This window comes from Vigna angularis, chromosome 8 (genome assembly GCF_016808095.1).
Source record: "Vigna angularis cultivar LongXiaoDou No.4 chromosome 8, ASM1680809v1, whole genome shotgun sequence".
Lineage (NCBI taxonomy): Eukaryota > Viridiplantae > Streptophyta > Magnoliopsida > Fabales > Fabaceae > Vigna > Vigna angularis.
The window spans coordinates 31,943,199-31,968,879 of NC_068977.1; the positions used below are offsets into that span (position 1 = coordinate 31,943,199).

General features: G+C 34.2%; 1 protein-coding gene and 2 long non-coding RNA genes across 9 annotated transcripts; all 3 read right to left on the minus strand.

Moving 5' to 3' along the window:
* Positions 1-1,520: 1,520 nt before the first annotated feature.
* LOC108345755 (E3 ubiquitin-protein ligase RING1-like) lies at positions 1,521-11,225 on the minus strand. Of its 6 annotated transcripts, XR_008244715.1 has the most exons (3): positions 9,905-11,225; positions 3,757-3,857; positions 2,791-3,313 (listed from the first exon to the last, which is right to left on the minus strand). XR_008244715.1 is itself a non-coding variant. In XM_052866862.1 (2 exons), the coding sequence occupies exon 1, from the start codon at positions 11,029-11,031 to the stop codon at positions 9,925-9,927; it is 1,107 nt and encodes a 368-aa protein (XP_052722822.1). In that variant the 5' UTR covers positions 11,032-11,225; the 3' UTR covers positions 1,521-1,935; positions 9,905-9,924. The 6 variants fall into 6 exon arrangements, 5 of the variants coding, with proteins under 5 accessions (XP_052722822.1, XP_017439982.1, XP_017439981.1 ...); XM_052866862.1 differs by lacking the exons at positions 2,791-3,313; positions 3,757-3,857 and adding an exon at positions 1,521-1,935; XM_017584493.2 differs by lacking the exons at positions 2,791-3,313; positions 3,757-3,857 and adding an exon at positions 1,521-2,000.
* A 5,276-nt stretch (positions 11,226-16,501) lies between these two features.
* LOC128193652 (uncharacterized) lies at positions 16,502-17,181 on the minus strand. The gene is made up of 3 exons (XR_008245068.1): positions 16,905-17,181; positions 16,744-16,808; positions 16,502-16,639 (listed from the first exon to the last, which is right to left on the minus strand). It is a non-coding gene; the product is annotated as an uncharacterized LOC128193652 (long non-coding RNA).
* Positions 17,182-17,823: 642 nt separating this feature from the next.
* LOC128193632 (uncharacterized) lies at positions 17,824-18,897 on the minus strand. 2 transcript variants are annotated; one of them, XR_008245018.1, is made up of 4 exons: positions 18,797-18,897; positions 18,605-18,687; positions 18,419-18,513; positions 17,824-17,875 (listed from the first exon to the last, which is right to left on the minus strand). It is a non-coding gene; the product is annotated as an uncharacterized LOC128193632 (long non-coding RNA). The 2 variants fall into 2 exon arrangements; XR_008245017.1 differs by lacking the exon at positions 17,824-17,875 and having other exon boundaries at positions 18,357-18,513.
* Positions 18,898-25,681: the final 6,784 nt, after the last annotated feature.

Below are 25,681 nucleotides of genomic sequence, written 5' to 3' on the forward strand. Positions count from 1 at the left end.
AAAACCCTTATGATAATATAAATTTTTTAATTCATTTCTATAGATGATGGCATGTCAAATGAAATATAAATGTAATCATTTTCTTTACTTTTTTTTCCATCCAAATGCTGAGTGCCACCCGTTTGTGTGTGGATGAAGGAGGAAAAGTGGTCTGGCAAGAACTGACTTCTGTCCACATCGTGAGATTAAAATAATTATAACATATAAAATTCCTATCGTATTACTATTACTATTATTATAACATCTACAAATATCTAAAATACACTGTTTTAAGTTCTTTTTCACGAACACCACCTCTTTACTCTTGACAATAATGTGATAAAGAAAAAAAAAGAAAGGATTAATGATAAAATAGATTTCCATGAATTTTTTATGTATAAATAGAGATATTCATGTCATCAGAAATTTTATTTTTTTAATAAATATAATTTGCTATCAATAATAGTTAATAAGTATTTTTAAGTTTAATTTTAAAAAATGATTAGTCAAACACATTTATCATGATGTTATTTGAAATTAGACCTCTTTTTTCTAACCCCTTTAGGCAAATAGGCTTGACACTGAACTTTGTCCATTCAATGTTATGTGGCCACTAATTTACAAAACTCAGAACTTCATATTTCCATCTCTATGAAGTATGTGAGGTGTCACTTATCTGAGGTTGATGTTTTTCAAATATATGTGACCTTTTCTATATTAAAAGTTCACGATGAGGAACTTATTGACTGAGTACGTTCTAGGTAAGAACCTACATAAATTGGGTTTTCTACTCACTTCTAAGGCATGATATCATCTTTGAAATTTGAAAAAACTGAGTCAAAACTAAGTTGGTACTGGCCAAATAACTTGTGAAGGTTTTCCTCCACAGGATGAGAATCCCCTTTCTTGATGGGAAAGTGCGTGCCACAACTCCAGGAAACATTGAAACTTCTGAACAAATGATTAGACAGCACCTATGTTCAGTTAGAACCTGAACTCCTTTAGTGATGGCAAAGTTAATGGCACCATTTTAGGGGTGAATAAGTTGACCTTTCTAGCCAACTACGTAAAGTTAACAAATGTCATTACGCTACTCAACAAATCTCAATTTAGGAGTAACGTTTCAAAGCAGGAAACATGACCTGCACATACAGATTCAGCACAAGACTATGCGTATTACATCCTACGCCCACATTGGAACAAGGAAAACTCACGCAACAAGAAATCTTCCTTTCCCGGGTTTGAAGGCGTTTTCTGCTCCAAATTTTCAGATTACTAAAGGACTAATAACAATATACTTTCTAATACATTCATTAAAAATATTATTGACATTTTCTGAAAATTACAAAATAAAGAGGAATTGAGAAACATACAAAATTAGGATTTCCAACAAATTTCGACTACCAATAATGTGTTAGAACATGTTGCTAACATTAGGGGGGAAAACCTAGTGCATTATAGCTTTGCCACCAATGCAGTAGAAGGATTTATTGGCTAACAAACAGACAGGAGTATAAGAGAAAAAAAAACGAGTCACGCAATAAAAAACAAAAATTCAGAAAATATTGAACCAATAGTAATGTACATATCATCAATAGTAACAGTATTATAAATTCTATCCAACCACTTTCTACTCATCCACGTGTTGGTTTTTTGTGCATTATGGACCTACACATCTTTTGCGTAATTTTTTATTACTTATACACAAACTCTTGATAAAAGTACGGGCCACTGTTTTAATTTTCTTTTTCTGCCTGTGCATCGTACAGGTATTGATCTAGTTATATAAAGAACTCAAAAAATGGTGATGGACAGTTGCGCAAATTCATTATAATCCAATATAACATTTTCAACTGTCACGAACCACTAATTGATATTTAACATCATTTCTATTCAACAAATGCTGCAAATTTGAAAAACTCCACATACCTGCAAGAAAGTTCAAAAAATGAAAATCTGCTCAAGTGTATGGCATCTGAGAAGCAATATCACAAAAAAGATGCTAATTACATTGTAGCATCCTGTAAAAGGTCAAGAACAGAAAATGTAAAAGTAGCTTAAAGAACATCTGCAAGTGGTAACATTTCTCATTAAAAAAAATAGAAGAAATAATGCCTCATACATATATAAATTAAATTGTAGGTTCTCTCAAAGAGTTAGCTAGGATGTCTAACAAGCTTGTTGTTAGAGATGAGAAATCCAATATTTGAGGAAGGGCTACTTTTAGAGTCACATAAAAGAGACATCGAATATCATTAGCAAAACTATCTCGAGCCTTCTTAAAAAACGACCATGTCTTGAAGTATTTAAGTATTTTTCAAACGTTGTGTTCAATTTATTGCCATAAAACAATACATAAAGAAGTCAAGTTTTTCGCATTAAGACTTATTTTCAATGGGAACAACATTGACTTCCTTCTCCAAATGGTCAGGATATCCTTGACCAAGGAACCATAGCTCCATGGAAGGGGAGAGACTTGACCACCTATCCAAGGAGGTTGAAATAGGGAGCTGAGGGCAGAAACATGCCCAAAAGATACTTACGGGACAAATGGCTTTGGTCCAACATGAATATAACCATACGAAGATGGCATGCATGCGCACCCTGTGCAACGCCCACAGAGATTAGCGTGTGAAAGCCCATTTGGGAGCTTTTGGTCACGTGACTACAAGGGTTGAGTTACACTCGTCGAGATATACCTAACCTTGACTTTTGCAGAACAAAAGAGTCACTGATCGGCAGCAGTGGACAATGGCATTCCAAAGACAAAGTAGGATAGCACCGATTTTGATACCAACTTAAATTTACAGGTGATAAAAATCAGCAAGTTATTGTGCTGAGCTGATGTATTTCATATATAATAGATAAGAGAAGGGTAGACAATACAAGGAATAGTTATAGCATGTGACACTCAATCCTTAAGATAGGTACATACACCCAAAAAAAGCTCTATGAGAAAACTGTACAAAAATACAATAACCATAATTTCAACAAAAAACACATAAATTTGAGAGTTTAAATCTTCCAACCAAGAACAAGAGGATGTTGGTAAGATACCATGAATTCAACAAGTCAATGAATATATGGACAATATTCATTTTGTTGAAATCTATAGAATTGAAAATAGAAAACCAGAAGCATATGAAGCCATGACCTTAAATGATGAATGAAGTTTAGTTTTAAAGAACCCTATACAACTGTCATCAAATATAACTACCTGCCCAATTAAAAGGGCTTGGTCTAATCCAATTCAAATTCACTATAGGGCATCAAGTATGCCATCAAGATCAGGCAGTGCAGAAAGTTTTTTGCAGTCAGTGTCATCTTAGCAGCACTGAAACATGAAAGCAAATTAGTGAAGGTAGCCTGTAATAAAAATACAATGTTTTAAATCTTGGATAGTGGCCAGCTCCACACAGGCTAGGTATAGTGTATAGCAGAATAACTACAATTTTTAAATTTTTTATATAGTTTATATAATGCATATTATAATATACTTATAAATTCTAAAGAATGATAAATTAACATTAGCGTTCTTCATAATTGACAATATGAAGTCATGTGTGTTAAACAAGACATACAAGTAAATAAGAACAAAAGTCAAAACAAGTTTGCCTAGGAATCATCAATCATCATGTTCTAAATGCAAGTCTTCTTTATCATTTTCAGTGTTATTACATCTGTATATTTCATTTTTTGGAAAATAAAATATCAAAAATAGCCTTCAAAAACAGTCCTAATGTCTCTGTTCAGATGACTTTTTTAGAATCAACATACCACCTGCTGAGGCCTGCCATGACTGCCACACTAAACTGCTATGCTACAGCAGTTCCTATGGTGGCGGATAGGGGCAACTCCACACCACTCTATTTTAAACCCTGAAAAAATCAATTGAACAGGTTTTCCAGAGTATTACAGTCTTAATGTAAATTATGTGTCAGGTTTGTTAATTACCTAAACGTGGATTTGTTTGTATGCAGGCTTGTTTTATTTGAGTCTTATTTCTCCACAATCTTTTATAGGAGAAAAAATTGAAAAGAAAAACATGAAATTAACTTCTCTATAAGCTAAAATTAGCTTATGCACAAGTTAAAGACAGATTAGAGAAACTATATGAGAGTTTCTAAGTTAGTTTGAGCATAAAACCAATTATATTTTACGAAGAATCTAATTTCAGCAACCAAGCACAATCTTACCACACATCTCAGTTTGTCCACAACCAGCATCTCACAGTCTATGGAAATAAAAAACCATGGACAATTGACTCAAGAGCTTATTATCATATTTATGGTAATACATTCTTGTTCACTTCTACTATTTCTCCTAAATTTCCTTACCTTGTAACCTTAGCCAATAGATCCATTGTTGCTTCTCAAGGAGTTGGTCAAGTTTCTTTTTGTTGTTGCACTCCCCTATAATCTTATATCTTTAAGTCAATTGACTAAGTCATTAAATAGTTATGTAACCATTGACAGCATCTCATTTGTTATACACGAGCATTGTTCATGTTGACTGATTGGCGACGGACATAAGTGTAGAGGATTGTACTATTATGGGACTAGATCATACATGTGTTGTCTTGCCTCTCCTAAACTTTTGCAAGATTGGTTGGATCATTCACATTTGTCAAAATTAAAAAAAATGGTTCTTGAACTTAACCTTCAAGTCCTAGTGTATGAGTCCCGTCAACTTATAAAACATGTTAGATCATCTTTTACCAAGCTAATGTAAACCTATTTTTCTTGTCATTCACTTGACATTTGGCAACAAAGTCGTGTTACATCTCTTAGGTTTTGATATTTTGCTACCTTTATTCATGAACACTCTTGATATACTTGAGTTTATTTAATGAAAGATCATTCCAAACTTTTGTCTATCTTTATATCTTTCTTGAACAAAATAAAAAATCAATTTTGACAAGTTATCAAAATCCTCCTCAGTGATTATGCCAAAGAATATTTCTTTTCATATTTTTTGCTATTGAGTTCACATAAAAAATTATAGACACTGGTTGAAACTACATACCTTATTACCTGATGCAAATGTATACTAGCTTATCACTGGGTGATGTCATTCTTATTGTACGTTTTCTTATCAATAGAATGCCTTCTTCATCCCTTGATAATAAAATTGCATTTTGCATTATGTTTCTAGGTGAACCTCTATTTCAAGTTACTCCTCATGTCTTTGGTTGTGTGTGTTTTGTACATGACTTATCAGATCTAGACAAATTATTTTAAAGAGTCACCAAATGTGTCGTCCAAGGATATTATTGTCTCCAAGAACGATATCATTGTTATTCTTCCGTAACAAAAAGGTATTATATGTCTATAAGTGCCATCGTTTTTTAAGAGACATCTTTCTTCCTTTCCTCTCTTTCTGAAGTTGACTACGTCCAACAAGTCTTACCCTTTCTAGTGGTTGAAACTTTGTTTTTCCCTGCTCGTCATAACACTCCAGGTTCCTCTCCTACTTTAAACCTAACGAGGTCATCATCACTGCCCATTTTCACTTACCAAACCAGGCCACAAGTGTCTAATTCATATTACATAATGAGTCCTTTTCAATAAGTCATTTAGCATTGTCAATCAAAATTGTGACTCTTGATGAAGATTCTAGTCGGCCTATTACTTTCCAAAAAGGTACTAGGTCTACTTGTAATCCTCATCCTAGCTATAATTTTCTTGAGTATCATCGAGTATCCCTTTCCTATTCTTATTTATTTCCTGTGTCTTCTATTACCATTTCAAAAAATGTGATTGAAGCATAATCACACGTGGGTCTTAGTTCCTTTGTCACTTAAATTCCACTTTCTTAATAATAGTTATTCAGAAAATGATGTTACCAAAATTGGTCAGCTAAAGCAACGTTTATGCCAACACTTTCAAACCAAAGCTCTTGGGTGTCTCAAATACTTCTTAGGCATTGAAGTGGCTCAATCAAAAGAAGGTATTATGATTTCTCAAAGGAAATATACATTACATACCTTGAAAGAAACAATAATAATTGATTATAGACCCATGCATAGTCCTATGAATCAAAATAAGAAAATAGTAGCAGAACAAATTGAGCCCTTCTCAGATCCAAATAAGTACAAAAGACTTGTGGGAAAACTTATTTATCTTACTACAACTAGGCGTGACCTATCTTTAGTGGGTGAGATTGGTCAATTTATGCAGGCTCTTCATAGTGATCAGTGGAATATTGTTCTTTGCATCCTCAAATACCTCAAAAAGGCTCTAAGACAAGGTCATCATATAAAAATAAAGGAAGTATCCAAAATCTAGGAATTGTGACATTGATTGGACAAGGTCTCCAATAGACAAACATTCCACTATTGGATATTGTACTCTCATTGGAAGGAATATTATTTCTTGGGAAAATGTTGCTCAACCAAGGGTTGAAACTATATGTAGGGCAATGACATCACTCACTTGTGAACATGTGTGGATAAAACAATTTTTCTAAGAACAGCGGTTTTGTGAAATTTAACAAATGAGGATATATTGCACTAATCATTGAGCTCTTCAAATTGCTTCAAACACTTTGTTTCATGACAGGACAAACCACAGATTTTTTGTCATTCTGTTACAAAAAAGTTGTTGTCCAAGGAAATTTGCACTATGTTTGTTGACTCTGATGGTCAATTTACTAACATTTTTACAAAATTCTTGATAGGAGCTCAAATTCAATTTATGTTTCAAGCTTGGAACATATTCTATGCTCAAGCTTGATGGGAAGTGTCAGAATTGTTTGCATTACCTTCTAAGCAAAAGTTCTTTTTTTTTGTTTTATCTATGTAACTCAATAGAGGTTTCTTTTCTCTCCAGATATTTTTCTCATATATTCTATTTGAGTATTATCAACTACACCATTTCATATCAAGATCCCCCCAATATATATATATGCACACCCAAAGTTCTCATGTTTGTAAAATGAAATCTCTTTATATCCTTTCGTGAGGCTCACATAATGAGAGAAAGAAGAATAAATAAGAACGTGTCTCCTATTTCATTCCAATATTGTCATTGTATGTGTAAAGTGTCCTATATTTTACTAATTAAGGTGTTTAGTATACAAAATATTGATTAATCCAGGAATCTCGTATCCAGAAAAGTCATAAATATGTTTGGTATGTTTAAAATGTTTTTGGGAATTAGAGACAAAATTGTATAAAAACACTTGAATTTACAAACCCTCCCCCATGACAAAGTCTTAGCGGGAAACTTGATTAAAAACAATTTCAGGAAACATTAGGTTGCTGGAAATTATTTTTAAAATTGTTATACCAAACATGAAAACTTAACATTCTCAACCTAAGATTATTGGGAAGCTTATGAAAAACCCCTACAAAAACCCCCAACGGAATCAGAGAATATTTGTTATGTTTGCTGCCCATCTCCAAATAGTTCATTATTAGGATAATATGTAGCAGAAAATAACTGGTTCTGCCATAGCAAATTTATTAAACATTTTGTTGAAATATGGGTGCAAACATTACACATTTACTGTACAATAAATATGAATTGATTGAACCATAAATATAGATGTGTTTGTAAGAATCCCTACAATTAAGGGATTGGTATTCATAGTTTATTTGGTAGATTTGCTCCTGATTTAGAGTCTTTATTTCTGGAGATTTACTTCCTATATTTCATAAGATTTATTTCCTTTTATTAGGATTTTGTTTTTCTTCAAATTCCCATGTATTGTTTCTTTTTGAAATCAAGAAAAGTAATTCCATAATTATTGCATAGTGCCTACACAACTTTTCACACATTTTTGGAGTAATGTTCAGGCTGCAAGGTTTACAAAATAAATGTTGATAGTCATGTATCAAGACTAACATGTATATATGTCTAGTTAGAGACTACATGAAAATATTTATGCATTAGAAGTATACTTCTGATAATAGGTTGTGTAATTAAAATGTATTTGCACAGTTTGTGAACAGAATATTTTGTGTAGGAAACTTTTGTCTCCAGTGTAGAAAATGTATTGCTGTACTTCGTGTCATTTTGGTATTCAATATTACATTTTATTACTTTATCAGTTGATTTCTTTTTGTATGACAACATAAGAATGATTATCATGATGATTTTATAGATATTTTGGTATAGAATAAAATAGGGACCCCTTGCTGGAATATAATCATTCAAACTTTCTGAATGGCACTCCAGCAAAGTGCGATCTGTTCAAAAAGGACTTCAAATGAACAATTTCTAGCTCTAAAAGATTTGCTTTGTATCCATGTCCTTCATATTTAGCCAGAATAAAATAATAACATTTAAAAAAAAGAGATTGATACTGAATATTGCTATAGAAGGAATTGTTATGTTGCCAGACAGGAAATTTTGATTTTGACTTTAATTAAGCACTATTGACAGCCATGCGAGCAGCACGAAGTTATTAACAGGACAAATCTGCTACTATTTCACAAATTATACTTCACATATTATGTGATAGTGAATGAAGGAAGCTATTTATCCTCAAGAGTTGATGGATAAGAACGAAATATAAAAGACACTTAATGAAAAAAGTATAAAGTTTCACGAGAAGTGTTGTACATGGTTCAATTTTGAGTTCTAACTTGATCAATATAGTTTTAGATGTCCTTACCAAAGAAGTACAAAAGACTAGCCCTACTTCAATTCATATTAATGGATTACATAATTTTGATTGAGCAATTAGGGAAAGTGATAAACTCTAAAGGATTTTGGAGATAGACATTAGAAATAACAGCACTTTTACTTGAATATGTTCAGGACAAAGTAGACGTATTGAAATTTTATTACTATGAAAAATTGGTTTTTAATCAAGCTAAATGATATCATGCGATCTATACAACCAACTTCATCTATTGGGAAAAGAGTTTTACTCCCAATCAAAATTATCTTAGACATGAAATCATATGAAACAGAAAGCAGGGACACATTTGGTCAACTAATGGGATTAACAAGGTGGACGAAGTAGTCTACAAGTTCGATAGAAACTCCTCATTCTATTTATCCTATAAGTTTGATCTCCAAATAATTAGTCATTTAACATATACTTGATTAAGCACATTAAATATTTAACTTGGCAAAATCATATAAAAAAGGAGTATTTTTTCAAGTGCTCTAGCCAAAAATATACCAATACTCCTGATCACAGATTTTTTATCAGAAATACCAAAACTTCCTAAATTACAAAGTGCAATATGGATCTCATTGATAGCCAAGAAGTAAATTATTTTATAAAATATACCCACCTCATGGCATGCATTTCATGTCATATTAGCATTCCAGTGGATCTTTTTCCAAGCAACAGGAAGCATATGCTCTACTTGTGGCTATGACTATATTTATCTCCTAAGAGGTGAGAACTAAAGTCTGCCATAAATCATTGTTTAACTCATGACTTTTGCTTTTCAAGTTAGAAAAAAGAGAAACCATATTCGCATCCTTTGGTCCACTTCTACAATTAACAAATTGATAGAAAAAGATCTTCATACCCCTCCCCTCAAAAAAATTGTACACCAACAAAGAAACATAAAAAAAAAGATAAAGCAGCAGCTGGACAACTATTTATCCGAATTTGTATGTTTAGATATCATACTATTTCATTGATTTAGGTATCTATATCTAACTTGTCACCTAATGGCTGACGTGCAACAAATTTTAAACCATACGAATTATCCTGACACGCACCGGACAATTACATTCAGTCAAGGAGAATCACAGAGAGCCAAAATAAAGCAGCATATCTCATTGCAATAACCAGAATCAAACTAAGCATAACACTATGATTCTAACTCATCATCTTAATTACGCCATCAGAAACAGACTGCAGAATGCAAAAACCTTAATCATAATTTGCAAATAGCAAAACATCCAACAGAACAAAAATTCAACACTCGAAAGAAAGAGGTAACATGCAAACTTACATATCAAACACGAGTGCCTCTCAATCTAGATCTTCCTGTCTGGTCTCCGACTCAAAGTTCCGATTTCCCCTGTTTTCAGAATTTGATTGCCCACTATTGGTTTCCCCACCATTTATACTGTTGTCATCATTGTTGGCACCGCCAACATTACTTGTCTCAGCACCAGAAGAAACAGATTGCCTGAAGGGCCACGGCAAAGCCACCCTAAACCTCCTCCGCTGGGAATTGTCTCCTCCACCAGATGTATCCGCAGAACCACCAGGCCCCACAGCCAGGTTCCAATTCACCTGGGGAGCCACCCCACTGCCGGTACCACCACTACCGCCTCCACTACCGCCACCGCTACCACGATGAGCCCTCTGCTCGTAATCAGGATCATCTGTGGGCAGCTCATACCGACAAACGGGACAGGAATTATGCAATTCTAACCAAGGTAAAATGCAGTCCGCGTGATATATATGCTTACAGGGCATCTGCTTCGCGGTTTCACCGAGTTCGAACGTGTCTTTGCACACTGCACATTGCGAGGAATCCGACGCAAGCAGCTCGTCGGTGACCGAGACGTCCGGCAGCCCCTCCACCGCCTTCTTAGAAGCCGGTGGGGTGCCATAGCGGTTCGGATCGTTCTCGGCAAGGTGCTGGATCAGCTCCTCAAGGCCCGTCCCGAAGAAGTAGTCACCGTGGGTGATGCCAGGAAACCGAAACGCTCCGCCGGGGTCGCCGGACTCAATCACCAGTTGAAGGTTTCCACCGCCGCCAGCGGCTCTTAGGGTTTGCAAGTAGTTCTGGAGGAGGACAAAGGGGGCGAGGGCAGTATCGGCGGTGGCGGCGTCAGATCGAGTGCCGGAGAGGGTGGAGAAATCGTCGAAGGGCTGGCCAGCTCCTCCAGGGAAGATGAGAGGAATGGCGGTGGTCCCAGCGAGGGGGAAGTCGGGGAAGAAAGGATTGGACGGGATAGGGATAGGGTTAGGGTTAGGGATTTCGAGTTCTTCGAGGAAGCCGCCGTTGCAATTGGGGCAGAGAAGATCAGAGGACGGGGAAGGGGTAACAGAAACGGTGCGATTGCACTGGTGACAGAAGTATTGGCGAGGCTCGCCGGAGGTACCGTCGCCGCCGGCAGTAGACATGTCAACGGAGAAAAGGAGAGATAAAAGAAGATAACGAGAGAAGGAAATGGAAGAAGAAATTGTATCGGAAGACAACAGAACAGCGAGAAGGAAAAGAGAGCGGTGGCAATATCGTAAATACTCTGAACGTGGAAAATCAGAGTCGGTAAACGGAGGATGAAGTCACGCGCTATCTTAGGGAGTTGACACTAAGCGCGGACTTGGACCAGACACGACCTTTAACCAAATAAAATAAAATCATCCTTGTCTGCGTTTGCCATTTTCTTTCCTAAAATTAAGGTTAATGCTAAATAGATTGTTGAAATTAAATTTAGCAAGTCAATTTAGTCATTGTTGTTAGTCATTTGGTTACAAAAATGTATGATGTTAGATACTATGTATTATGAGTTCCTAGATTACATTACATGAATATCGTTTTAACCCTAATTATATATTGAATATAAATTAATCAGCATAAAGGGCAAATCATTAATAATTAGTTCTTATCAATAAAACATTAAAAAATTATATGATTATCGTCATGAGTTTTTTACCCTTCACACCAGTAGTCAATTTCACGTCTTTTTATGAATCAATGTCTAATTATGTTTGGGCCGAAAAGGTTTGAGCTTGATTTAGCTTTTTGAAAATGAGAGATAGCAATGTATCTTTTTTGAGCCTAGAATTACAAGGTATGTGGAAAAGATGAATTGATCCAATTTAAAAAACACATATTCTATGACTCCATAAGTATGTGTGATGCAATGATTCAAAAAAGTTGTAAAGTCATGGTTATAGGTTTTAAATCTTTTCCTTCAATCTGAGTCATGGTTATATTGGGTATAAATGATAAATTTGATTGATATATAAGAAATAAAAGATTTATAAATATAGAATTTAAAGATTTTTTTTAAAGTGGTATTGTAATTCTTTATACGTGGTTTACTTTGATTAATTATTGGTAATAATTTTTCTCCATCTTTTTTCAGTTAAAAATACTAACAATTTTCATCTTTTAATAACTGGTTTTTACTGTTACACAATATTCTTCAAGATATTTTGCTGTTGGTCCTTTTTAAGCTAACAACTTATAATAGGGAATCTATTGTTTATGAGTAGAACGAGGACCACCTTAATTCAGATGAAAAATAAACTCGTTTTCGCACATACAAAAAAAATCCTTGTATTGACTAGTTATAAGTATGGATGCATCCAATACCCATATTCTAAATGGACATGGGGATGAATGATTAAGTACATATTCACTCATACTTGTCTCAGTCATCTTATATATTTCCGTTTTAACTTACTACTTGCTATTTCACTTTTCAATGACAAAAGTTATGATCTTTGAGTTTTAAGAATACAAATTTATTTGAAGAGACTAAATTTATGGGAAATTATGATAGATGATTACATTGTTAATATGTTATCTGAGAATTTCACGTTAGCCTAAATAAAAACTCAAAAAGAAAGAAAGATAAGAAAAAAAAAACAAAGGCAAATTTATGTTTGTTTGGTGGTGTTTCACATATTATCCTCACTAGAATCATGACCTTAAAGTCATCCAAAGAAATTTATGACTATTTAAAATGAAAATATTTAGAGCATGAAAAATTTAAACGACAAATGATGAAAAAGTATGAGATAATTAAAGAATATTCAAACAAATTGTTTAGGTATTTCTAATAAGATAAACTTTTTTGGTAGAATTCTATGATTCTAGAATAGTTTAGAAAAGTTGTCTAACAATGCTAAAAAATATGAAACATCTATTATTTCTTTAGAAAACACAAATGATATATGTTTACAGTTACTTTGGTAGAAGTGATAAATTTTTTGCAAGCACAGTAGCAACGGAGACTAAATAAAGAAGACTATATTATTGAAGGTATTTCATTGCATACTATTATAGTTGCTTTCAAAGTCAAAAAGTATAAAAAGGAACAAATACAACCAAAACAATAACACACTTATTTTTCATTTTGTCTCTATTGCAAGAAAAATAATCACCAATACAACAAGTGTTAATGGAGGCATGTAAAGTACCATAAATGTGATGAATTGAGATATATAGAAAAGATATACAAATCTCAACATCCTCAAGAAATTGTCAAATCATCAGAGAATGAATCAAAATATGAACTACTTCTTGTAACATCATGTTCTACAACCAACAAATCTAAAAATGGTCAATTTATAGATAATGATTGTACAAATGACATGACTCATTATTACGAACTTTTCAAAGAGCTAAACATGACATTTATAAAGAAAGAGTTGTCATTAAAAATTATTGAGATGTTAAATTATTTTTTACATTTTATATGTTCTTCAAATTAATCAAAATTTGATAAGTGTTCCTCACTAGTTAAAGGACAATTAACAATTATAAGGTGTCTTTCGAAAACAGTATCTGTGTGATTAAGATATAAACAAAATATAGATATTCAAAGTTTATATGAAAGATAAAAAAAAAGTCTTTAAATTTGATGAAATGAAGAAGAAATAAAAGAAAGATCAAAGTAAAAAGAAGATGAATATCTCCTAAGAAGTTTGATATCCAAGACAAAAAAAAGTAGATAAAAAAACTATATTATAACATTTATCAAAGGTAAGATGTTACTACCACAAAATCCATAATAGATAAAAAAGATGTGATTGATAAAAGAAAAAAATATAATGAATAATGTCAAATTAAATAAAGATATGATCTCATACAAGAAAAGAAAGATAAGAATTACATATAAAAAAAGGGAAAAATCAAAGATTAAAAAACATAATCAAATCTAATTTTGAAATTAAAATAGGGAGATAGGATGACAAATAAACTCATCTAAAACAAGCTAGTCCAATAAAGAGTACAATCTTTTTTTAATTTGAATTCTCAATAGGCACAATAAAAATAAATAAGAGAAAAATATAGAATAAGACAGAGATGAGGACACCATAATCTAACAAATTGATAAGTCATAATCTTTAATAAGAATCAGAGTTCTAATCCAAGAAACAAGAGAATTCTCTCTAAGAATGCAAATGCATATAATATGACTCAAAAATGTTTACATTAGCTTTTGGTACCTCTATATATAGGAATATAAGTTTAAAAAACATAGAAACATTAAAATAAAGTCCAAAGCCCAAAACACATAAAAATAACATAACATGAAAATTACAAATCCAGACCTTTTTTCCTAGTAAGGCCCGCTCGTCCAACGAATGCAAATTGACTCGCTCAACTAATTTAACATTTTCAAATTAAAATATTATTATAAATTATTTAATTTCATAAATTATTCTTTAATTGTGCTCATGATCTTTATGTTCTTTAAATTTCCTTCTTCAATTATAAGATTAATGAGACATGTTTTGATCTTGAACCTTGTTATAAATAATTTAAATTGCAAATATTCTTCCCCAAGTTCTTCTCATATATGTTTCACGAGATATTTCTCTATCATATCCTCCTTCTTGAAGAAAATTTGTTCTCAAATTTGTACCACTTGAAAATTCTTTATCATTCTCTCCGGTTTAGAAAGAATTCGACCCAAATTTGAGAAAATCCTACGTATATAAATATAAAATAATCTAAAATAGAAATTCTACTAAAATGAGATTTGGGTCCTTGAAGAGGCCAATATCTTATTATCAAAGATTTGTCATCTGTCTTCCTTCCATTGTTGATGTCATGGTTCCTTGATAAACAAATTTTCTCTAAGCAACAAAACAAAAAGAGACCAATAATTATTTTCTTTTAATGTCAAATCATAATGCTATATTCTTTTTCTTTTGTCTCTGAATGATAGCACTGCACTGGCCGTGTACTTCTATAGTTTCTTCCTCAATATACTTTCTCTTCTTTGTGAGCAAATCTTTCATGAATTTCGAATAAGAAGGTATTTGTTTCAGTGCTTCTGAGAATGACATCTTGATTTCCAACTTCTTGAAAATATCAATGAAGCTCTTGTATTGTCTTTCCTTCTCCTTTCTAGAGAAAACCTTTGGATATGGAAGAGGTTTCTCGTACACCTGTTCTTTCTTTTTCTCTCCCTCTCTCTCTTTTTCACTTTCTTTATCCTCTTTCTCTTCTTCTTTATCTCCCTCTTTACACGTTACCAATTATTAAACGATTGTTTGCTGAATTTGACGGCAGACCTCTAATTGAATCAAATTAACAATAAAAAGGACCACATTGATACGCCGAAAAGAAAAGGGATCTATTTAAGATTTTGGACAAAAAGAGGGGCTTCTGGTGACATTAAACCTTTTTGTTTTTTGAAATAGTTAAAATTTTGGAGATTTGAATAACATAATCGTATGGAAGACAAAGAGAGAATATCAAGAACAAAACCTATCCCTTCTTAAATTATACTTTTGAGCTTAAATTATATTTTTGGGTAATCTTAATCTTCTCCACATTCCTGCCTCTTTCGATGATTCTCACTCGTCAATTTGTCTGCCCATTTCCTCAATTATTCTTAAGAATGTGTTTCATCCTTAAAATAAATTTATGGTTTTTTTACTTTATTAAAAGAAGGCAAAATAATAGAACTTTACATTATAGTGTAATATAACTTAAACATATATTTTGTTAAAAAATACTTTTACATAACTTTCTTCAATACAGCAAAATATAGTTTAAAAACAAAATACAATTTTTAAAAATTGTTTAGGAATAAAAAATCTAGTTAACCCTTAATTATATACGATACAAAAACTTAAATTTTTGAAGATTTTTTTCACAGTTAAAATCATATTTATTATTTTTATTAATCTTTGTAACATCCTAAAAATACAGTGTAAAACTATATCATAGAATAATCACATATTAATAATATTACAGCTTAGTTCTGCAAAGAAAGAAGGTACGATTATGGCCGAACGACCTTACAAAAATACCAGAGAATTTAAAACTTTACAACATCTACAGCTTAGACCAAACGATTTCCAAAACTAAGCTTACACCGATCAGTTATACAAAACAAGACAATCAGAACTCGCCGAACGGTTCTACGGTTTAGCCTTAACCTCCACTTCTTCCAAGGCTTCTTCTAGCAAGCACTCTTCCCCTTCTACTCACATCCACAAGATGATTATTGCAACAGGAATAAAGACAACAAAATAGACAAAATAAGAAATAGGGTAAGCTTGTGTAATTTAATTAATTAAATAATCATATATTTCACATAAGTCACTACAAGAAAAATATGAATTACATACCGCCAAAATCCGTATATAAAATCCAAAATCCGTATATAAAACCCAAAATCCGTATATAACACTTTATTACATACGGCTTATTGTTGAGACTTTGGCAAGTGTATCAAATCGTTCAAGTAATAAAACCGGTAAGACCGGATATCGTTTCCCAAGAGACTCGTGTCCTAGACAATCGTATAATATCTAACTAATTTAGACTAAAGAATGATTCCATGTTTTTGGGGTTTTCATGCAATTAAATTAAAGATAAAACATAAAGGGTAGAATTGAATATTAACTAAACTATAATTTACACCTAAAATATAATCAAGCTCTACTCAGAAAGAAACTCTGAAACAATTGTTGCTAGCTCTGCAAATGTTGCACAAAAAATTATTGGGTGGAAGACCTTCTTCAAGCTTGATGGAATCTGAAAACAAAGGGAGGGGATAAGAAATGACATAACTATAGTAGACTTGCAAGGGAAGCAGAAAGTAGAGACATCTATATAAAAGAGCCATAGACATTTCTGACCTCTTAGATTGAATCCTTTTGGCGGAACATAAACCAACTTGGGAACATATGTCATCAGGTTTCACCTACAGAACAAGATCAAACTCATTTAGGTCCAAAGAGTGAAAATGCAAATCGAAAAAATTTCACAAACCAAAAACCATGTTCAATTGGATACCTACCCATGATACCAAGAGAATCTCCAGATATATCGAAGCACATATAGTTGGACTAGCACATCTCTAATAATGAAATTAGGTACAGATGAAACAACAAAAGAAATATTGAAACACACCATAATGGAACAACATTGGCAACTGAGATCATCCTACAGTTCACAGTAGTAACATTTGTAAGCATAGCTATCTACAAATATATATTGAGTGGAAACTCACAAAAAAGTACTCACCAGCTGCTTGAAAATAGCGTTGCCAACTTTAATTCCTATAAAAATATTAAATTAAATAAATTCCTACAAAAATATCAAATTAAAAGGAGCGAGAATTTCTGCTGTGAAAGGAAAAAGAAAGTGAAGACATGAGATGAGATTGAAGGGTAGTAGAAATGGGAGTGAGAGGTCATGATGAATACTGTGAGAAATAAGTTATTAGAGCAATTACAATGGTTGCAAGAACATGGCAATACACCGCAAACACCCTTGGGTTCGTTCCTGCTGAGAAAACAAGTATCTGTGAAAGTGGCAACTTTGAATGAAACTTTATTCCAATTGAAAAGTTAACAGCGAGTAGTCTTTAATTAAAAAACAATAATTACAGTCATCTTTTTATCAACCTCCAAAAGAAACAAAAGAACATGTGTCAAAATAATTGGGCTAACAATGGCCCATAAAGACAGATAAACAACAAAAGAAAAGTTATTCTCATATTCAAATATCATTATTTACATGAGTTATTCATAATTCTTACCATATCAGGTAATTCTCTGATAGATGAGATTTCCATAAGAAAGCCAATTTTGCAATCAAAAGAGCTAGAAGTAATATCCTGGAAGAAAAGTTAACAGTCAGCTTAAAGTTGATAAGCTTTGGTACTTTAATTTTCAACTAGTTCATGAAGATTTGTGTTACAAGTGATCCCTAACAAGGCCAGGGCACTTTTAGTTACTTTTATTTGATATTCTCCCTGTATATAGCCTGCAATCATATGTCACATTGAAGAAAATTGAACTTGTTTATGCATATCTAAGCATACCCTGCACCTTAGTCGATTATGAAATCACATAAGCAAACCAATTGTCATGTCCATTAGCAGGAATTAAGATCATCAAATCATTAAAATCTCCAAAATTAGGATTCAAAATCTCATAGATACAAATTAACTTATGAATCACTATGGTAAATTTCTTGTCTTATTAGTAAAATACAACAGGGTACAAAAAAGAGTATGAATACTAGTAATGAAAGGTTACTTTGCAAAATTAGCTTCTAGGATAAAGTTTTCTTTTGCTTCTTCATTAATTTCTCATTCATGAAAAACACAAATCTCTACTTTCTTTCTCATGGAATGCTAACAACAGGTGGGTTTCACTTCCAAGCATGGTATACTTTTACTTGTAACAACAATGGTCAACTCATTAGGAAATAGTTACTAATATAACAGTAAAAACCTGAAGTGCCAATAAATACCACAAATAAGGCTAGCCATTGAACATGTTAACTCCACATAAAACTCCTTACCTGCATATCGTGTTTGCAAATAAGGATGAATCCATCGACTTGGTCAATTGAACAAAGTTAGGCTCCTGAATGCCCACTAATTAATCCATTAAGACCTAAGAACATGTCCAAACCAGGTCAGAGAGAATGATGAACAAAACAACATAACAAAAACCTCGTGAGAAAACAATTATCACCGAAACATACCTTACTACCACTTCAAATGTTTTCAAAATGCAACACCCTCGCCTCAATCGATATCTGGTAACAATGGAACAACGTCTTCCGAACTACACCACATATCGTTACGTGCAATAGGAAGAAAGAATAAACAAATTAGGGTTTTCGAGTTTTGCAATTTTAGGGATTTATGAATCAAAGAAGAAATGGATTACTTACTAGATGAAGGAACTTTGTTAGCGTGACCGTGAGCGCAAAAAGAACGAAGCGTGATGGTCATAAAAGAGTATTTTCCTCTGGGACAAGTTTTCCAAGATCTAAGGCATTTGCTTGTTGGTGATAGAGGTAGGAGCAAGGGTTGAGGTTCTGGCTGAGGAGCATAGCCATGGAAATGTGAGGAACTTCTAGAACCTTCGAGAGCCTCTACGCTAAGAGGTTCCTCCCAGCTCCAGGCTTCCCTATCATCACCCACTACACTCCACGCTTCGGCTTGCAACCCTGTGTGTCAAGCATGCCGTGTGTCGCACACTCCTCTTCTCGTCATCCTTGTAGTAGCACTATGCAACGGCCGTCGATCCAAACCCTCGGTTAGACAGGAGCACGAGGGCCCTCAACGGCACCGTGATCCCATTCCCTTTCTCGAAACCTCATTAACGAAAAACACGTGACGATGGTTTGTGATCGAGAGGGAAAGAGAAGAGAGGGAAAGAGAAGAGCGAAAGAGATGAGAGGGAAAGCTCAGAGCAAAAGAGATGAGAGGGAAAGCTGGGAATGGCTCGAGAACTTTTCAATTAATTCTCAGGCTATTAGGTTTTCACTTAGGGTTAAATTTTCAATTTTTTTATTATTTTTTAACATCCGTATATAATATTCATATGTACAGAGAAATCTATTTACATTACATATGGATTTATTATTGAGAAAGCTTCCGCCAAAGGTGTAAATATTATATACATATTTTATATACGGATTTTCTGTATATAAAATTATTTATTATTATATATGAATTTTTTCGTACATAATATATCCGTACATAATATCCATATGTAATAGTTTTATTATATACAGATTCAGATCCGTATGTAATAATTCGTATGTAAATGGCCTTTTTCTTGTAGTGAGTGTGATACAAATCCATAAATCAATTATACACCATCAATCATACATTATTGCATGCAATACAGAACCACTTGACTCAGACTGTCCGAACTGTAGGAATTCTGTGTAGCTACGACGTTTTTGCACCCGGGTGATGTAGTAGCTGGGATGCACTCAACAGCTGCCACCCGAGGTTAGTCCGTTATACTATGTCCATCTTAACTTATGGACTAGGACCTCCTGCCATTCTCACACATGATTTACTCCTCTCTACTTGAGAGTGAGTAATCACAAAATATCAAGATAAATGCTACCTTAGCATGACCACATTCATACTTTACCATTCAATAACCAAATTCTGAGATATTCCTCCCTGGAATACTCTTTCATATCCATACTATTTCATTCGTATCACATTTCAAATTCCATCATACTTCATTATCAATATATTCAAACTGAATAAAGACAACACTTTTTCATCATAGAAACAAGTCTGAACTAATGAACAACTTTTAGACTAAACTAACCGAACCCTGAGTGTATTACCGAGCGGTATTTTACTTATTCGCAGAACATGACCGAAAGAGGTATTAATATTATGCTTGTGAAACAAAACCGAATGGAATAACACTTCTCAGTAGCTAACATGACTGAACGCTATTTACCAAGTGAACCACTTCATTGAACCGACCCCTAAGAGTTTAAACCGAACACTACGAAGCCTAGGCCGAATACTAAGACTCTAGGCCGAACACCATTTATTGAGACCGAATACTGTTTGACACCGAATAAGATATTGAGAACTAGTAAGATATTGAGTACTAATAATACTTAGCTTTAGTCTTAAGACAACACTGAAGAGACCGAGTGTTAGTCTGAGACCAAGCACTGTAGAAAACAAATATTATTGAGTTTGGCCGAACGCTCTTATTTTAAAATAGTAATAATAGATTACTGTGACGAGACCGAGCGCTTGGTTTAAAACCGAGCACCACTGAAACCGAGCGCCTGGTTTAAGACCGAGCACTACTTAGCTTATAGAATGAAGGATTATATATGTATTAAATACAAATACAAATAATTGATTTTTAATGGAAGATAAATATACTAATATATATGTAAGTAATATTGAATACCTTACTAGACTTATTACCAAATATAAAAAGACAACTATACTTAGACATAATACTTATTTACAAGTATACTAAGAGAAAACTGATCGGTCATTAACTGAAATTCTTCCCAGAAGAAGAACCCAGTCCAGATCGAATACTCAATGAAAAACCAAACGATCAATAATGACTTTCGGTGATAAACATAGAATTATGCAGGAAATTGCAAACTTAAGACCAAAACCCTACATCAACCTAGTTCCCATCATTTGTAACTCATACACACATACATTCAAACATGCAGTACCAATAATATTTCATATCCATCTAACAATCCAACAAACAATACAACCATTCAGAACAAAAATCATAATCAAATTATATAAGCTTCCCTTACCTCTAAATGTAGCTGAACGCTCACAGTTTGAATAGAATAGCTCACCACCAGAAATCTTAGAATTCTATAGGTCACGATTCACTAGTATAGTTAAAGGAATAGGCATCGGGTGTTTTCGGTCATAAACATCGATTTGGAACCGAGGCATATGCAGCCGAGGTAAATAGGATTAGGCTCGGTTCTCTTTAATCGAAGCAGTATCTAAGATTCGACTCGGTTCTAAGAACCGATGCAGTATCAGTTCTTCCACCACGGACCTTCCCTTCACGAGCCTTTCATCGAACAGGTTCTGTGCGGGGTGCCCATCTTGCTGGGAGAGAACGGGATGAGGAGAAAGGGCAACAAAGGGAAGCATCAGTCGCTGACCACGTAAGGCCTCAAGTGGTGACAACAACTGGAAAGCTCTTCCAGTTCAATACATCAGCGAACAACCCAGATATTGTTCATCGAAAATCCAAAAAAAAGTGAGCTTTACCGTGTGTTCATCGAACAACCCAGATGCTTTTCAATCCCCCTTCAATCCCTTCATCACCGAAAAACAGCCCAAAGAAAAAAAAACCTCCTTTTCACAACCTAGCTCCAAACCACTTCAATTCTTCTTTAACAGAGCCTCACTCGGTACCTTACGGAGGTGAATCACCCAAGACCAACCAAGAGTTGCAGCAAAAAACAAAAGTTCAAGATGAAACAAAAAAACCTAACACCAAAAATACTTCCCCTCTCCAAAGCTTCAAACTTTTATCGATTCAGAGTCCAGCCAAACCCCACCACATGCATCAATCAGAAACAAAGGAGGGAGGCGATGGAGGAGGAGAGGAGGAGAGGAGGAGGGGTTGGCGGTGGTCGATGAGAAGAACAGGCGGCGGTGGTTGATGAGAAGAACAAGCGGCAGTGGTGGACGATGAAGAACAGGCGAAACCACGACGGTGACAATGGTGAACTTGGTAGTGGCGACTGCGGGGAGGCAAGGACCAGTGGCGATATGAAGAACAGGCGAAACCACGACGCCCAAAGGTTGAGCCAGTGACGGTAGTGGGGCACCTGGCAGGGGGAACTGAGACAACGGAGGCAATGGTGCAGTGGCGTGGCGGCCGAAGTAAAAAGCAGTGGTGAACGACGAGGGGCAAAGAGGTTTTGCGGGAAGAAGAATAGTGAAAGTGAATAAAGTTTTGAACTTTAACCCTCAAACCCAGCCATCGAGGCAAATATAGGCCTCAGTTACAATAAAACCGAAGCATAAATGTGTTACAACTTCGTTTAATTTCCAACCGGTGCAGTATACTCTTTTAAAAAGCGGGTTTAGAAAAATCGAGGCATATAGTGTTTCCAAAATTACATTTCTGCCACCGCGTTTTTATACGTCTCGGGTTTTCAAAAACCGAGGCATAATACGCAATTTAAAAACCCTATTTTCTACTAGTGATTTATGAAACTAAACAAATCAAAAGACCAGAAGTGTGTTCAGAATGAGATGATAAACTCATGCAACCAGAAACTTGGTTTGCATGTACTAGAAAACAATAGTGTTATGAGATGAATGAACTTACCAGTTCAGAATGACAATTTGATCAGCTTAAAAGAAAGGGTTTAATGCCAATAATATTCAGGTGCTGCCTGAATGATGATCGGAGAAAAAGAAAGGTAAGAATTGGTAGAGAGAAGATGAAGATTGTATTGTAAAGAAAAGGAGGAGAAAATGAAAGTTTCAGAAGTTTGAAGATGAAGGGTGCATGCAGAAAAGTGGCACAAAATTTGAAAGTTTAAGTTTTTCATCACCGTCAAAACCGATCGGCCATTCAGCTGCTCACACCTGTCTTTCACTTTCTGATTTTCACTAACACCTAGCTTCCACTCACATGGGATTTTTAAGGGTTTTGACAATCTTATTCTTATGTATATTTTAAATTTTTAATAATTTATACATTAGAGAAGGAGAGATAGTTAGACAAATACCAAAAATTAGGAATGAAACCCAAAATATTTTAATTTATTCAATCATTAACTCATTATGATTTGGAGAAACTATGAACGTTAATTCACATGTTTTATATAAAGGATCACGTGAAGGATAATGAGATGATGATAACACTGACAAAAAACTGATGCGTTGTAGAGGAGCAGAAGTGAGAGAAAGAAAAGTTAACGTCGTTTTCGCATATTTAACGGAAGAGACTTGATTGAGACAAACTTTATCAATTATGGACAAAATTGACATTTTTTTAAAAGGTTGGACCAACTTAACACATTACAGCGAAACTAGGGACAAAAAAAGCTATTAAACCTTTTATTTTTCACCAAACACTTAAGCATATACACAAGACATTTACCCCACCATACTAAACTCTGACCAATTAAATAACATGGTACTTTTATTAATTTACTATAAAACATACAAGCTTCCCATACAACCCAACCATTCAATGACGTCTACAATGAGGGCCTATTTTCTCCTTCTACAAAAATTTTTGTTCTTGAATTGTGTTAAAGAAAAAACATCCATACTCCTATAGCTCCTAAGCATATAACATTCACGTAAAAATCTCTAAGTTCCAAGGTCAACATTCTAATCAGACAACGACCTTGCAAGAAACGAGTATTTTAAATAACTATTCTTGAGAAACATGTAGAACTATATTTATTTCAATACATATTATTACAACATACTAATGTATTTATAGGAGTAAAAGTTAGGCACCTCCTTAAGTTAGGCACCTCTAAGTTAGGCACCTCCTATGTTAGGCACCCCTAAGTTAGGCACCTCATACCTAAATAATTATAGAAAAATACTTAGTAAGGTTTTCTCTAATTACAACACTCCCCCTCAAGTTGGTAAATGAATATCAATCATTCCCAACTTGCTTACAAGATCTTGAAATCTTCCCTGAGGTAGCCCTTTTGTAAAAATATCTGCTAGCTGAAGACCTGTTGGAACATGAGTTGTAATCATAAAGCCTCTGTCTAGATTATCTTTTATAAAGTGTCTGTCAATCTCAATGTGCTTTGTCCTGTCATGTTGTACTGGATTATGAGCAATGCTTATGGCAGACTTATTGTCACAGTATAGTTGCATAGGACTGTCTATCTTAATTTTAAGATCATCCAAAATGATTTTCATCCAAAGTCCTTCACACATTCCTTGAGCAAGGGCTCGAAATTCAGCTTCTGCACTAGAGCGAGATACTCTGTCTTGCTTTTTGCTCTTCCATGTTACCAGACTATTTCCAAGAAACATACAATACCCAGAAGTAGATTTTCTATCAGTAATAGACCCTGCATAATCAGCATCAGTATATATTTTCATACCTAATGTGTCTTCCCTTTTAAACAACAATCCCTTCCCTGGACTTGACTTCAAGTACTGGAGAATTTTATCAACTGCTTGCATGTGTCTATTTCTTGGATCATGCATGAATTGGCTTACTACACTAACTGCATAGGCAATGTCTGGTCTTGTGTGTGATAGATAGATTAGTTTTCCTACTAATCTTTGATACTGGGTCTTCTCTACAGGAGCACTTTCTTCACTTCCAATTCTATGATTCTGTTCTATAGGAATTGTTGAAGTTCGACATCCCAGTTTTCCCGTTTCTTTGAGGAGATCAAGTACATATTTCCTTTGGGAGATGAATATTCCTTCCTTGGAGTAAGCAACCTCTATTCCAAGAAAGTATTTAAGTTTTCCTAGGTCTTTTATTTCAAATTGAGCTGCCAGTTTTTCTTTTAATGCCAACTTTTCTGCTTCGTCATCTCCTGCAATAATCATGTCATCCACATAGACAAGCAATAGGGTGAGTTTACCTGTAGATGAATGTTTTATGAACAGAGTGTGGTCTCCTTGGCTTTGTCTGTATCCCAAGGAAATCATTGCTTTTGTAAATCTTCCAAACCATGCTCTAGGGGATTGCTTAAGACCATACAATGCTTTCTTTAGGAGACAAACCTTGTTTCGTTCATTTTTCACTTCAAACCCTGGGGGAATATCCATGTAAACTTCCTCTTCCAGATCTCCGTGAAGAAAGGCATTCTTTACATCCAACTGGTGTAAGTCCCATCTAAAATGAGCCGCCAAAGCAAGAATAACTCGAACTGTATTCATCTTTGCCACAGGAGCAAATGTCTCCTCATAGTCAATCCCATAGGTTTGAGTATAGCCTTTTGCCACCAGTCTCGCTTTATATCTTTCTATTGTTCCATCCGCCTTATGTTTCTCTGTGAATAGCCATCTACATCCTACTGCCTTCTTGTCTCTTGGCTTGTCAACAATTTCCCAAGTTGAATTTCTTTCTAATGCATTCATCTCTTCTTTCATGGCTTGAGTCCAATGTTCAAGTTTCATGGCTTCTTGGATTGAGGTAGGAATTTTTGTTGCATCAATGGCAGCAATAAAACTTCTATGCTTATCAGAGAGATTGTTAGTGCAAACATGTTGAGAAATGGGATATTTAGCACATGATCTCCTTTCTTTTCTCAATGCAATGGGCAAGTCATCAGTAATAC